This window comes from Macaca nemestrina, chromosome 13, assembly GCF_043159975.1.
Source record: "Macaca nemestrina isolate mMacNem1 chromosome 13, mMacNem.hap1, whole genome shotgun sequence".
Taxonomy (NCBI): domain Eukaryota; kingdom Metazoa; phylum Chordata; class Mammalia; order Primates; family Cercopithecidae; genus Macaca; species Macaca nemestrina.
In genome coordinates, this window is record NC_092137.1 from 106,197,288 (window position 1) to 106,213,052 (window position 15,765).

Consider the following 15,765-nt stretch of genomic DNA (forward strand, 5'->3'; position numbering starts at 1 on the left):
CAGGCTCGAGTGCCGTGGCACAGTCTCGGCTCACTGCAACCTCCACCTCCTGGATTCAAGCAATTCTCCTGCCTCAGCCTCCTGAGTAGCTGGGATTACAGGTGCCCACCGCCACGCCTGGCTAATTTTTGTATATGTAGTAGAGACAGGGTTTCACCATGTTGCCCAGGCTGGTCTCGAACTCGTGACCTCAGGTGATCTGCCCACCTCAGTCTCCCAAAGTACTCGGATTACAGACGTGAGCCACTGCACCTGGCCTACTTTAGTATTTCTTGCAGGGCAAAACTACTAACAAATTCAGTTTTTATCTCAAGTGTCTATATTTTTATTCATGTTGAATAGTTTACTTGGATATAGAATTCTTGACTGACATTTGGTTTTTCTTTCAGTACTTTAAATATATTATCCCATTGCCTTCTTACCACCATGGTTTCTGAGGGGGAAAAAATTAGTTGTTAATGTTACAGAGGATTTTTACTATGCAATGAGTCACTTCTCTCTTGTTGCTTTCAAAACTCCATCTTTGGTTTTGGTTTTCCATCATTTGATTATGATGTTTCAGTACAGATCTCTCTGAGTTTATCTTATTTGGAGTTCGCTAATCTTTCTGCTTAGGTAGACTGTTTTTCTGTCAAGTTTCAAAAGTTTTCAACCACTATTTCATCAAATATTTTTCTTCCTCTCTTTTCTTCTTTTGGTACTCTCACTATGTGTGTGTCTGTATGCTTGAGGTTGTTCCACAGGTCTCTGAAACTCTGTTGATTTTTCTTCATTCTATCTTCTTTTTGTTCCTCACACTGAATAATCTCAATTGACCTATATTCAGATTCACTGATTTTCTTCTACCTGCTCAGATCTGCTCTTGAGCACCCTCTAATAAATTTTTTGTCTCAGTTATTGTACTTTTCAAGATAAGAATTTTCATTTGGTTCATTTTTATCATTGCTATCTCTATTGACATTATTTGGTCAAACATCATTCTCATACTTTTGTTGTTTATACTTTTTTAGCTCATTGAATATTGATAAAACAGCTTACAGTTTTTGTCTAGTAAGTCAAACATCTGGTCTTTCTCAGGAACATTTTGTTTTGATGCTCTTTTTTTTCTTGTGAGAGATACACTCTCATTTCTTTGCTTATGGATCATCATTTTTTGGTAAAGACTAGACATTTTAAGTAATATAATGTGGTAACTCTGAAAACCATTCTTTCCCCTTCGATGGTTTGCTGTTGTTACTACTTGTTGTAGTGGTTGTTTAGTGACTTCTCTAAACCAATTCTGTAAAGGCCGTATATTTTGTAATATGTGGTCACTAAAGTCTCTACTCAGTTATGTAATGGTTAGCCAATTATTGGACAGAGACTTTCTTAACCTCTTGGAACTAGTAAATCTCCCAGTCTTTGCCACGGTGCTTGTGTGTATGGTGGGGCACGCCTTCAGCACTCATTCAGGCAGTTTACAACTAACTCTGCCTTAGCCTTCACTTCTTGTTTGTGGTCTTCACTGAGCATGCACAGAGGCCTATGCATGCATGTGACCTTTTAGATTCCCATAAGTATGTTGAAGGTTTTTCAATGGCCTTATAGTCACCTCATTCTTTAGATTTTCCTTTTAAGGTTTTTGGTCAGTCTACCATCTGCTTTGAGTGTTATTTTTTTTTTGCTTTAGGCAGCTGTGACATTAAAAAACATGCCTGTGAATACTTTTAATAAGCATTCCCTGGAAAGAGACATTTAGCACTGGGAAAGCTGTGACTCAGGTCAAATAAGGACAAGCCTTTCAAGCAGACTCCACTGAACCCCAAGAAAATCTCCACTTATCAAATGAAGAAACAGAGAACTGGAATTATGACCATGTAGAGACAAGAATTTGGAAGCTGAAAAGACAGACAATGAAGTCAAATGAAATGACGTAGCAAGGGGTAACCAAAGCATATAAAATGTATTTCAAGTTTTGATGCCCAGTCCAACCCTTCTGTGGCATCTTTTTCCCCCTGACAATAAGGACCAGTGGTGAGAAAAACAAAGTAGGAGGCAGTCTTCGACCCTGGTGTGAGGGAACTGTAGCCAGTGAAGCTTTCCTGGTCCTCCATTTTCTCATTTATAAAATGCTCTTAAAGGCCCTTTCCAGCTTTAAAGTTTTAAAGTATACCAAGATAATGGTTTTTCCAGGGCAGTGCTGTGTGAATTATTTTTAATTTTTTTTTCATCCCCAAGTTTGTTTAGTGGCATTTGGTAAGTAAATTTATAAAAACTGTAAAGGGAAGAATTAGAGAAAAAGATTAGAACACTTCAAGAGACATTACTTTGGCACCACCTGCTGGATAGCTTTCACATTTTTTCCTGTGCATAAACTTCCATTGCAGCTTCCTGTTCCTTTTTCAAAATGATTTTAAGAAAATACTGTCAAAATTATTTACATCTGAATTCAGATATAAATGAGGTCAGCCTCCGACCAGATGTAAATATCAGGTCAGTCTCTGTTAATGTAGCTGTGAATTCCCTATCACTTAAGGGGCACAGAACTTGCCCCTGGGTAACTTCATTTTAACACAAGTGAATCAATCCTGGAAGGTGTTTGAATTTCACATGCTGTTTGTTTCAGTTGAGTCTCAGTCACGCCTCAATCACTGCTGTACCTTTCATGTTAACCTTAGCTGTCTCCTGAAGGCTATGCACCAGGCACTGTAGATACATTATCTTACTTAACCTTCTCTAACAAGCAAACAGCACTTTGTCAACCAAACTCCTCTCTCCTCAGGACTTCGAGGACATTAATTCCAGGATGATTCCCACCAGTATTATACCAGCCTTGCCACCTGCCAAGAGGGTAAACTGTCAAATTATTTGACCTCTCTCTCAGTTTTCTAATCTACAAACCAAGGGAAATTATACCTCATTGGCTACTGTGAGAATACAGTGGTTACCAAAGCCTGGCACTCTGCAAGTGCTCCCACGTCTCCCAAAATTGTCATCACTCTTATGACAACAGCCCTTCCTTTCCCTCTGGGACCACTCATCTTGTCCCTCTCACTCCTCATCTGTCAAAGCTGGGAGAATGTCCATGAAGAAAATTCCCCATGTCCCATCTACTAACAGCAAGATGGATTTCTTTTTTAATTAATAAGATTAAGCTGTGGCCCAAGAACACGTTTCTCTAGATTTTCTGATATCTAGCCTAATTAAGGCACGATTATTTTTACATAGTTATGCTGAATATGTTTACCTTAGAAAATCAGGGGTAAAAATGAGGCCCCAGGGTATGGTGGGTCCACCAGATGGAAATAAATCCCGGGTGTCTGAGGACCCTGTGGAGGAGGGTGGCCCTCCCCACCGCTATACCTACTGCAGAATGGTCACATGAGCAAGAAATAAACTATTTGTCTTATGTTTTTGAAAGGTTAAAATCAAGCTGTGACCACAGCGTAGCTAAGCCTCAACACTAACCATGTGTGCCACTCCAGTGCTTTTCTACTCGATCCTTTCTCTTTTTTTTTGAGACGGTGGAGTGCAGTGGCCGGATCTCAGCTCACTGCAAGCTCCGCCTCCCGGGTTCACGCCATTCTCCTGCCTCAGCCTCCCGAGTAGCTGGGACTACAGGCGCCCGCCACCTCGCCCGGCTCGTTTTTTGTATTTTTTAGTAGAGACGGGGTTTCACTGTGTTAGCCAGGATGGTCTCGATCTGCTGACCTCGTGATCCGCCCGTCTCGGCCTCCCAAAGTGCTGGGATTACAGGCTTGAGCCACCGCGCCCGGCCTACTTTTTTTTTTTTTTAATTATCTTTATTTCAAAATAATCATTAAGTTATAGAAAAGTTGGAAGATATAATGCATTTTTTCTGAACCATGAGAGTAAGTCGCTCTACCTTATTTTTACATAGACAAGCATTCACATATGTGCCGCTGCATCAGTTCTTATAAGTGTTTTTATTATAAATTCTTCATAATTTAACGGCTAGACAATATCCCATAAAGTAGCTGGTTAAACCATAATTCACTTAACTATGATATTGTTTATCTCTAATTTTATTTCTACTTTAATGTTATAATAAACACTTTATTCTGTATTTTGAATCATTTTTTTAAAACATCACCAGAATTGACAGTATTCAAAGGTTATAAACACACTGTTGAACTTTTCACAAAAAAGGAATGAATTATATTACCATCACGAATAAGGGTGCTCATTTCATCAGACTTTGAAAGCAAAGGGATTTTACAAATATACCCCAGTATAAACTTAGGTTAATTTGATTTTTTAAACTATCCCCTATCTTTTGTTTTGCATTTCTTTACTACCACTGAGGTTGAACACTGTTCCATGTTTGATTAGCTGTGCCTCCTGTTTTAAGAATTTTATGTCCTGCCAGCTACTGGAGTCTATATAATATGTCTGTATGTCCTACAGATTTATATAACCTAGCACCAATAAATATTATCAAGAATCATTCAAAATTTCAGAGCATTTTTATTAAAAGAACAAAATATTAAGGCACAAAATACATCAATTTTTCAAATGAAAACCCTTCAAATAGTTATGTCCTACATTCAACGAAACTTCTTCCAAATTACAGAATAATTTAACTTTTTAAAATAGAAAAATACAACTTCTTAAACTCCTAAAATTTCTCCCCAAATAAATGAATGTTTCCTAGTTTTTTTTTTTTTTTTTTTTTGAGATGGAGTCTCGCTCTGTCGCCCAGGCTGGAGTGCAGTGGCCGGATCTCAGCTCACTGCAAGCTCCGCCTCCCGGGTTTGCGCCATTCTCCTGCCTCAGCCTCCCGAGTAGCTGGGACTACAGGCGCCCGCCACCTCGCCCGGCTAGTTTTTTGTATTTTTTTTAGTAGAGACGGGGTTTCACCGTGTTAGCCAGGATGGTCTCGATCTCCTGACCTCGTGATCCGCCCGTCTCGGCCTCCCAAAGTGCTGGGATTACAGGCTTGAGCCACCGCGCCCGGCCAAATGTTTCCTAGTTTTAAAGGAGTTTCTTCATGCAGTACTGAGCTCCAATATTATAATGTACGCTTCCTTAAAAATCTAGTTTTGCCGCTTATATACATTCAATATGTTTAACCAGTATGTTAACCTTCTTCTAAGGCTTCGTATTTTGTATTGCTTATTACATGCTTTGATCACACAAAGACACAAGTACCAGAACTAATGATTATAAATCTAGCATAGCATCTGTCAACTTTAGTCACGTACAGCCTAGTGCAACAAACTCAAATGTTTTTTAAAAAAAGGATATATAAATCAAAATGTATATGTACATTTTTTATACTTTCAGCTTGACAGTATAGTAGTGTAAACATTGTACTGTAATACAAGGGGAAAAAGTGGTATTTTCTACAGGATGTGTAAGTTAAAATACTATTTTCTTTACAAGAAAAATATGGGAACCTTCTATCATCTCTCAAGCTTAAAAAATTCACATATTCACGTTTTTCCTTATTTTTGCAATAAAATTAATTGCTGTCTAAAGCAGATATTTAAATACTAATCTAAATCAAATCATGAAAATTCCCTTTTAAGCAAATCTCACACATCATATGAATCTAATATGAATGGCATAACTAGAACACTTAGGCATTTTGCCGAGAAAAACATCAAACCAGACCTGTATCCTCAGATTCCCTCACTAACAGGGAGACTCATCCTGATGGGGGCATGCTAAAAGTAAACTGATTTGAGTGCCTCAGAGGACTTGATGGCCAGCTTCAGGAAACTTTGAGCAGAAGCAGGGATGATGAGCTGCTCAATACCCCTAGGTATAACTTCTCCTGATGTTCGTCCTGTGACCTATGGCACTAGAGCACCCCTCTTGCGTATGTGAGGGGCCTAAGAAGGCCCTTCATGGAAATACTCGATCCAGGTTGTCAGCCATCAAGAGATGGCACAAATATTACTGAAGGTGACAGATAGCACATGCCCTTCTAGAAACAGTATTTGTGATGAGGCTACTAGGAGGGAATTCTGCTTTCTCTGGATGGAAGAAAAGTTTGCACCGCAGCCTGTAGCTGGGCTACAGAGGTAGCATCATTTATCCCACCAGCTGTAGAAAGACGTTTTGGTAAACATTACTGAGGTTCTGTCAGACGCAGTTTCCCTTATTATCATACTCACCATTAACTCCTCACTCCCACTCTACCAGATTTGCAGCTCCTACTGCCTGCAGGCCCAGTATTCCACATTTTAAAATTCAACTAGAGCCACATAATGAATAGGGGGTCAATCTGTCTCAAAACTTGGGGAGTGGGGTATTAGAGAAAAATGTTACTGGGCTAAGGGGAGAATACAACAGAATATAAATGCTGGGAACTGTAGAGGGTGGGAACCCTTTACTGCAGCAGAAACTGAAATAAGAAATGGAATTCACAATTGTTAAATTAGACTTTTTTTTCTCCCTAGGAAGGATATCCCAAAGCAAGGGCATCTTGAAAAGCATGATTTTCTCAGTAATGTTTGCCAACACTGTTCACTTTCCACATGGTCACGACTGAAAACCCATTTGCCAATATCTTTCAAGAGATATGACTACCAGAAATAGATCTTCTTTACTACCCTCTCTGAAATGAGTAAACAAGAGATAAATTCAGAAGGTAGGCTTTTGAAAAAAAAAAAAAAAATTTGCTTGCAGCTTCACAGTGAAAAAAATTGGAGTGTTTGTGCCGGTTAAGATTTTAATATTTTCTTAATCAAAATTCTCTGAAGTCATTCTCAGTTTACAAGGTTAGAACTCCTTCAGAGACAAGACATACAAGATTCTAGATTTAATTACTATTCTATATGTCCACTAGCCCCTGTATCTTTGGTCATGAAAGCAGCAAAACATTCACATTTTCATCATACTACATTCAATTGCCTTTCAAGTTTAGAACATTCTACATTTCAAAAACAGATATTAAAGTAAAAGATTTCATATTACACATTACAAATATACGACGTAACGAAATAAGGTACAAAACATGGTTGAAGGTTAAGAAACTATAAAATCAACAGTGATGTGGCATGCAAATAAATATATGTTTTTATTATGAAATGTAATATGCCAAGATTATGTAAAAGATACAGTTCTAATTTCCACAAAGTTCACCGGTAATGGGTCTCCCAGCTTGCCAGGTAGGAAGTGCTTTGGGGGAGCCATGTGGCCACCAGCCACCCCAGCAGACTCAGCAGCATCACACGTACACATGGCCTGAGTGAGGGACAATGAGGGTAATTCTTTGGTAGTGACCCTCAAGACACCTCTCTGTGTACTTGTGTTCCCCTGAGCTCAGAGAAGACCTAACTCCATGATTTGATGTGCATGACGAGACTCAAACAAGGGCTTTGTACAGATTTTTATAAAGCCGGGCGGGGGGGGAACCTATAAATACACCTATATTCAAACATTAACTGTTTTACTTAATATCAAATCACTTCAGTACAAATGTCAAAGAAAAGTACTATTGCATCTAGTAAACCCAAGACATAGAGACACGGATATACTATACTCCAGAAAATCACAATATCTACCTCAAAGGTGACTACAAAAAAGACCAAGGGTATTCATTAAAAAGCCTTTTTCTGTAATCCGGAATTGTCATATGTTCCAGAGAAAAGAGAGGGAACCCAAACCCACAGGCCTGCCACCTGTAAGCTAAGAGGCATCTGTGCAGATCTTTCTCATAATACTTTCCTCAGGTTATTTCCGAATCCGATTTATGGGATATTCAACTGACACTCAAGAGTCAGCTTTAAAAGGACTGCAGAACCCGCCTACCACCTGAATTCTTCATTTTGATACACACGCTTCCAAGATAACACAATAAAAATTTGTTGTTTTTTTTTTTTTTTTTTTTTGAGACGGAGTCTTGCTCTGTCGCCCAGGCTGGAGTGCAATGGCCGGATCTCAGCTCACTGCAAGCTCCGCCTCCCGGGTTCCCGCCATTCTCCTGGCTCAGCCTCCCGAGTAGCTGGGACTACAGGCGCCCGCCACCTCGCCCGGCTAATTTTTTTTGTATTTTAGTAGAGACAGGGTTTCATTGTGTTAGCCAGGATGGTCTCGATCTCCTGAACTCGTGATCCGCCCGTCTCGGCCTCCCAAAGTGCTGGGATTACAGGCTTGAGCCACCGCGCCCGGCCGAAAAATTTGTTATGCAATATCAAAACAAAGCTCACTTTCAGTCCTGATGAAGGATAGTCCTTCAGACTTAACTACATTTCACTTATATGGGTTCCAATCACATTATCTTTTCTGAAGAGAACATTTTTTCAGCCATTTCAGATCTGGTCATGATTTCCTAAAGAAAAAAAAAGAAGATATGTATCAACATGTTGATGCTACTTCCAGAATCCTAACAAAAAATTTCTAATCTTTCAACAGCCACATTTAGGGGAAGTAAATATATTCCACAATATACATGGAAATATCAGATACAGAAAATAAAAGGCCAAGTACAGTGACTCATGCCTGTAATCTCAGCACTTTGGGAGGCCGAGGCGGGAAGATTGCTTGATGCTAGGAGTTTGGGACCGGCCTGGGCAACCCAGTGAGACCTCATCCTTACAAAAAAATTTAAAAATTAAAAAATAACCATATAATCTATACTCTCCAATAATGTATAGTCAGTTATCTGCTGCGAAGTTCAGAAAACTTCAGCTTCCTGCTATCTAGAAAACATGTCAAGTTCAGAATCTCCAGTGAGAGGCAGGAATGGAGCTAAAAGGGATTTCTTAGGCCTAGCTCATCTAGAGATTTGCCTCACTTTACTAAATTAGTGTATTATTGAAATTACAAATGAATTATTTACTAATAAATACTCTACAGAAAGATGTAGCATAAAATTACTTTTAAAGGGGCATTTAAATTACTTTTAATCTACATTCTACATCTTTCTGTAGAGTTATGAATCTTTCTGTAATGCTACGTCTTTCTGTAGAGTTATAAATCTTGAAGTTTAACGGTTTTACAGTAAGGCCTTCTCAAACCTTCCTGTCCCAGTACAGTCAAATAACAGACTGACGCCAAAATCATTTCCCTTCTCTTTCAACGAATACGGCTCTGGCTCCTCTTATGTGCTACAGCCGCCATACAAGTTACTACTTAGCTACCACTGACTTCCCTCCACTCGTCCTTTCTGAAAGTTAATGTTCCATGCATCCAGCCTTTAATTCTTAAACTTCAGATTTCTTCCTGCCTTGTGCCACAACTCAATGTCCATGTGATCCACAGCTAATTTTTTTCCCAAAACCTTTCCTAAATCCACACCCTCTATCCAAATTTCCTGCTTAGCAAATGAAAATGATAGGAACTTTAATCTCTCAGCAAAAGGTCTACAAGTATCAGAGATTCACTTAGACGAACTGTCATCTTAAAATCTTTTAAACCCCTATCTATATACAAGATTTTAGAAAACCATAGAATCAAGATGTCATAAAATAATCCTTCATTTCTTTCATACCAATAAGTATTATCTTGTTCTTGTTTGAAATGGGGACTTTATCCATAAATCTTTCCAACTTTACCCACAAATCAATTCATAGCATCTTTCTGTCTGCTCAATTTATAATCTTAAAAAGTAGTTTTCACGGCTTCTTTCTGAAATACTTCTCTACTTTGTGAAAATATCAGCTCCAAGGAAATATGCAAAAATATATTTTACCTCATCTGAATCCACTAACACTGGAAGAGCTCTGAAATAAAAGGGGAAAAAAGGTAATAATGTTAACAGTAAGGCCAGTGTATCCACAAAAGCCGAATACAGGCACATGCCATGGCTCACCAGTTCTCACTCCTGGATATCCACAGGTGACAGAAGGGAGCACCTACGCTCGCAGACAGACGTGCAGGAGTTTTCACAGCAGTGCTGTTCTCAATAGCACTCAACTGAAAATAACCCCAATGGGTACACTGTGGGTTATTCAGACAATGGAATACTATACAGCAAAGCAAATGGATGATCTCTTGAGGGATAAAATTTTAAAAACTGACACAAGTAATCTACAGTTGTAGACTTCAGGATAGCAGGACCTTTGGGAAAGTGGGCTCCTGATTTGAAAGGGAAATGGGAAATGGGCTTTTTAGGGCAGTAGCATTATTCTGTTTTTTGATCTGGGTGATGATTACACAAATGTGCTGATCCAAAAATTTTGTTGCAGACTTAACCCATTTATGAGTAAACACATTATGAAAGGTGGTATTTACAGAATCCAGCATTTGCTTAACTTTTGTGTCCTTATGACCACTGTCTGGATGTCTGCCAGCGAAGGGTACTAGAGAGTGTCATACAACAGAACTTTTGCTCAACAAAGATAATACAGATAAAAAGAATGTAACAAATGTTAAGTAAGTTTAATCCAGCCTGAATGTGCAACAGAGGTCTGAGGGAGGAGAACCTGAAGGAAATGTGCAAGTGCCAAAGTTCTGCCACGAAAGAGCCACACACAACTTCAGAGGATGCTACCTACAGTGCGGTCCATGGTGAAGCCAGGAGGGCCAGGAGACTGACTAGGTGTGAGGAAGGAGCCAAGGCAGACTGTTTGGAATAATACGATTAAGGAAAATATGGGGGAGAAGACGGCGTTAGAGAAAAGGTGAACCAGAAGGCAGTCTGCTGCATGCCTGGTACTTTGTTTAGAGCTAAACACTAGCAACATCAACAATGGTCCCTGCTGTGACGTTAATGACTACTTAAAACTTATTAAGAATGATTCAGTGCATTAAAGAGGGAGATAAGCTAAGCTAATGTCACCTTCATGGGTTATCGAAGATGAGGATATTCACAGTGAATATCATACCAATATCTCATAATACATATCAGATGGTTATTCATGATGTTTAAAATGTCCCATGACTTATAAAATTTTTGTTCCATTTCCACAGATGTATAAGGCGAATGCTTTTCTGTGTTTGAAGTCTAAATACTAAACTTGCCATGTAAATTGTACATTAATTTTGGATAGCACTGGGCTACATTTCTTGGGTTAAAGTTTTCGTAAGTGAAGAAGCAAAGTTACCAAGAACCTAAAATTTTGGAAATCATCTTAGATTATGCAGCTCTACTCATTTCACATAAATGGTTCATGAAGACATCAAATACAACAGTTTAATCTTCTATATTTCAAAGGATTTTTCATAACCAAGAAGATATTTATATCTACGGAAAAAAAATAGTAGCGAATGGTGACTTTCTCACATGTAAAGAGAACTACCTAGGAGCCTTATTGGTTTCCAGCAAGAAGTGATGGCACAGTAGGAGGTAAGCCTGCTTACATAATTTCCTTCTAAAATGCTTAGTCATGAGTTTCCAAATCTGCAAAATAGTGGTGGCCACCTAATTTGAATCTCTCCATATAGTCTTGCTCAAAAAACCATAAAATTACTAAGGATCGCAAACAAAACCACAAAAGACACATACCTTCAGCATTACCAGAAAAACACCACGAACTTGAAATTATATGTAAATAGAGAAATAAATGTCAAATCCCAACAGATTCCCTGCTGTGACTGCAAGCTCATGGGTACCGACAGCAGGGGAAAGAGAGGGTTGAGAGACTTTGGGAAAAACAGTAGAGGGGTGGGAGGACTCAGACAACCACAGACAAAAATCAACCCCTCCAAAAAAGCCCAACGCTTAGTACCAACAGACTGAATAAAACCAGTGACTTGGAAGAAGTTCACAGCCCCTGCTACATGGAAGGGGCTCAAATCGAGCGGGACAAAAAGTAGCAGCCTTGAACGATTATTGTTTTCAGGAAAGGATCATATATAAAAAAGAGGAATATTCCTTGGAGATGTGATAGCGCAGTTAAAAAAAAAAAAAAGACGACAGTAAAAAGTCGGGGGGCGGGGGGTGGAAAGGTCTGCAGAAATAAAAGAAAAACAAAACAACACCAATTTCTCCTACTCCATACCATCATTGTCATCCATAAAAGAAACTACAATTCATGTGCACTAATGGAAAAAGGCACTCAAACCAGGAACCTTCATCATAAAACCCCTCAGAATGGGAAAACCAAAATCAATTCCATATAATAGTGCAGGAAAGAAAAAAGAAGGAAAATGAAAATCACAATATTTTACAGTAGAAGAAAACTATAGTTATAACACACAATACTCCAAATTAAACACAGTAACTTAAAAAGAACATTTGGTAATATTAAAAACATTCTACTGTTGGGAGCAAGTCCCCCAAAATCTGGCCATAAAAAAAATCTCTGCAGCACTGTGATATGTTCATAATGGCCCTAACACCCAAGCTGGAAGGTTGTGGGTTTACAGGAATGAGGGCAAGGAACACCTGGCCCGCCCAGTGGGGAAAACCGCTTAAAGGCATTATTAAGCCACAAACAAAAGCATGAGTGATCTGTGTCTTTAAGGGTGTGTTCCTGCTGCAGTTAACTAGCCCAACCTTTTCATTTAATTCAGCCCATCCTGTCATTTCCCATAAGTGATACTTTTAGTTAATTTAATATCTATAGAAACAATGCTAATGACTGGTTTGCTGTTAATAAATATGTGGGTCACTCTCTGTTCGGGGTTCTCAGCTCTAAAGGCTGTGAGACCCCTGATTTCCCACTTCACACTTCTATATTTCTGTGTGTGTCTTTAATTCCTCTAGCGCCGCTGGGTTAGGGTCTCCCTGACTGAGCTGGTCTCGGCATTCTACAGTAAGAAATCTAAAAACCAAAAGCAGAAGTAGATAAAAACAAAGCACGAAGAAATTCAAAGAATCAATCATAATCAGAAAAAAAGTTAAAGAAAAAGACAAAAATGATTCCAGTGATGGAGAAAATTACAAGGCACCCAAGGGAGAATAAATTCAACAGAAATCTTAATGTGTGGTAGGAAAACAACAAAGAAAATGAAACAAAGAAAGAAGGAAAAAAGGGTCACAGAGAAAGTGATTGCAATATAAGACAGCAAGTAAAGGTGGACACAAAAGGTCAGATGATTCCTTCCACAAAAAACACTGACAAAACCTGGTCAAAAACAAGTAGTTGGCCGGGTACGGGGGCTCATGCCTGCAATCCTAGCACTCTGGAAGGCCAAGGCAGATAGATCACCTGAGGTCAGGAGTTCAAGGCCAGCCTGGCCAACATGGTGAAACCCCGTTTCTACTAAAAATACAAAATTAGCTGGGTGTGGTGGTGCCTGCCTGTAATCCCAGTTACCCAGGAGGCTGAGGCAGGAGAATCACTGGAACCCAGGAGGCAGAGGCTGCCGTGAGCTGAGATTGCACCACTGCACTGCACTGCACTGCACTCTAGCCTAGGTGACAGAGCAAGACTCTGTCTCAAAAAAAAAAAAAGTAGCTGAAGGCACTGGAAAATGACCAAGGGACATGGATCTGAAAAGCTCAACAAATCGCAAGGAGAATAGACAAAAAAAAAAAAAAGACCATACCTAGGCATATCATAAACACACTGCAGAAAGCCAAATATAAAGGAAAAATCAGAAAAACAGCAAAAGATAAATGTCACATCACACACATGAAAACAATACAACTAATGACTACTTTCTCCTCAAAAACAACAAAAGCCAGAAGATATTGGAAAGACATGTTGGAAGTGTGCTCAAACAAAAGTCAATCAAGATTTCTACATCCAGCAAAACTAGCCTTTACAAAGGAAGGCAAAGTAAATACATTTTCACATAAATAAAATTGAGAGTATTTGTTGTCAGCAGACCTATCCTATAAGAAATACTAAAGAAAGACGTATAGGAGGACGGTCTTAGCTCATATATAGAGGAAAGAAAGAAGAAATAGTAAACACATGGGTAAATATAAAAGAATATATAGGCCGGGCGCGGTAGCTCAAGCCTGTAATCCCAGCACTTTGGGAGGCCGAGACAGGTGGATCACGAGGTCAGGAGATCGAGACCATCCTGGCTAACACGGTGAAACCCCGTCTCTACTAAAAAATACAAAAAACTAGCCGGGCGAGGTGGCGGGCGCCTGTAGTCCCAGCTACTCGGGAGGCTGAGGCAGGAGAATGGCGTGAACCCGGGAGGCGGAGCTTGCAGTGAGCTGAGATCCGGCCACTGCACTCCAGCCCGGACAACAGAGCGAGACTCTGTCTCAAAAAAAAAAAAAAAAAAGAATATATACACCCATATTTTCCTTTTCTGACTGCTAAAATAAAGTATAACAGTGTATTGTTAGTTTCATAATGAATAGGCAGTTCTTACTTTGCACAGACTATTTATAAATTAATTTCAGTTACCACAGTTTAAATAACACTAGTCCCCCAACAAGGCAGTTTGAATTCCAGTAACTCATAAGCGCAATGACATATCACTTCATAGTCACTAAGAGCTAAAATCAAAAAGGTGGACAATAATAAGTGTTAACAAAAAATGTGGAGAAGTTGGAACCCTCATATATTGCTGATAGGATTGTAAAATAATGCAGCTGCTTTGAAAAACAGCTTGGCACTTCCTCAAAATGTTAAACCTAGAGTTACCATATGATCTAGCAATTCCACTTTAGGTATAGAGCCAAGAGAAATGAAAATCTACGCCCACGCATACCTAGAATCATCATATTCGTAATGAGGAAAACTAAAGATAAAGAGAAAATCCTGAAGGCAGCCAATGCCCCTGCCCTTGTCACCCAAAAAAACCTCAACCCACACAAATAAAATTCATATAACATGTGGCGGAACAAAGATAAGAACGAAAGCAGACATCTTTCTGAAACTATGAAAGCCAGAAGACTCTTCATTCAAGTGACCAACCTTTTAAGTGTTGAAAGAAAAAAAAGGTCAACAAAGAATTCTATTCCCACAAAAATATCTTCAATAAAGGTGAAACAAAGACTTTTTCAGACAAACAAAAATCTGACAGATTCACTACCAGCATACCTGCGCTACTAGAAAGAAAAGTAAAGGCAATTCTTCAGGCAGAAGGAATATCATACTACACAGAAACTATCTAAACAGAAACCAGATGGGGGCTAGGAAGGGAAAGATCAATATGTAAAAAAAATGTTATCATACTTGGCTATTCTATTATTTACTATGGAAACAGCTATCTGGAATTCTTGTGTCAAACGGGACATAGATAAAAAGGATCCTGAATAGCTCAGCGTTTCCAGAGGGGATTCCTATACTCATGTTTTTCCTCCAAAAGCTTCCTCACAATACATGGTACTGTGGTTACCTTAAAAAAAAAAAAGTTTACATACGTTTGACGTTTTCCATAATACATAAAAAATGAAATGATCCTGATAACGGCAGATCAGAAAAAGCTAGAGCTGGTTAGAGGCCACTAGTTTTAAAATGGTTGCTGTACAGTGAAAAACAAACAAGCCAGGGTTTTGTTTTCCTTGTAGTTCTGTAAGGGCCATGTACTGGTGGTAGGGGCTTACCCAGGGATATGGAAGTATGAGGTTTGAAAAGCACATGACAAAGGATGAGAACGATCCCTTTTAAACTACAGTCTAAAATTTAGAATCAGACTCTAACAGAAGATACTTACATATCTGTGAATGAAGAGGGAATATTTTCTTCTACCCACTTCAAATCTTCATCCTGTAGAAATATTTATACTTAGCATTTGGTTAATATCACCTGACAGCAGAATTTTTAAAACAGAATATATGTAAAACTGAAGTGTTTAAATGTAAATATTTGATATTCTTTTAGTTTCTACATATGTCCTAAGTTGGCACTCATGCCATACAGAAATTATGCCACTGTTTTCTTACACACGCAAAAATTGGATTTCAGATTTTACACTTCTTGGTTTTAGCTGGATGTATGAAGTATTATTTTTTTTGTC

At 38.9% G+C, this 15,765-nt stretch overlaps 1 protein-coding gene across 4 annotated transcripts in view; it reads right to left on the reverse strand.

Annotated features, from left to right (window-relative positions):
- Positions 1–4,447: 4,447 nt before the first annotated feature.
- Positions 4,448–15,765, reverse strand: part of LOC105471803 (transmembrane protein 87B) — a 63,943-nt gene continuing 52,625 nt past the window's right edge. For 3 of the 4 annotated variants that reach the window (XM_071077101.1, XM_071077100.1, XM_071077102.1), the window contains 3 exons: positions 15,463–15,515; positions 9,644–9,674; positions 4,448–8,281 (listed from right to left, as the gene is read on the reverse strand). In XM_071077101.1, the coding sequence (XP_070933202.1) occupies positions 8,222–8,281; positions 9,644–9,674; positions 15,463–15,515 (144 nt within the window). In that variant the 3' untranslated portion in view covers positions 4,448–8,221. Of the gene's footprint in view, positions 8,282–9,643; positions 9,675–9,763; positions 9,868–15,462; positions 15,516–15,765 lie in introns of all 4 variants that reach the window. The other variant, XR_011611986.1, reaches the window with a different exon arrangement.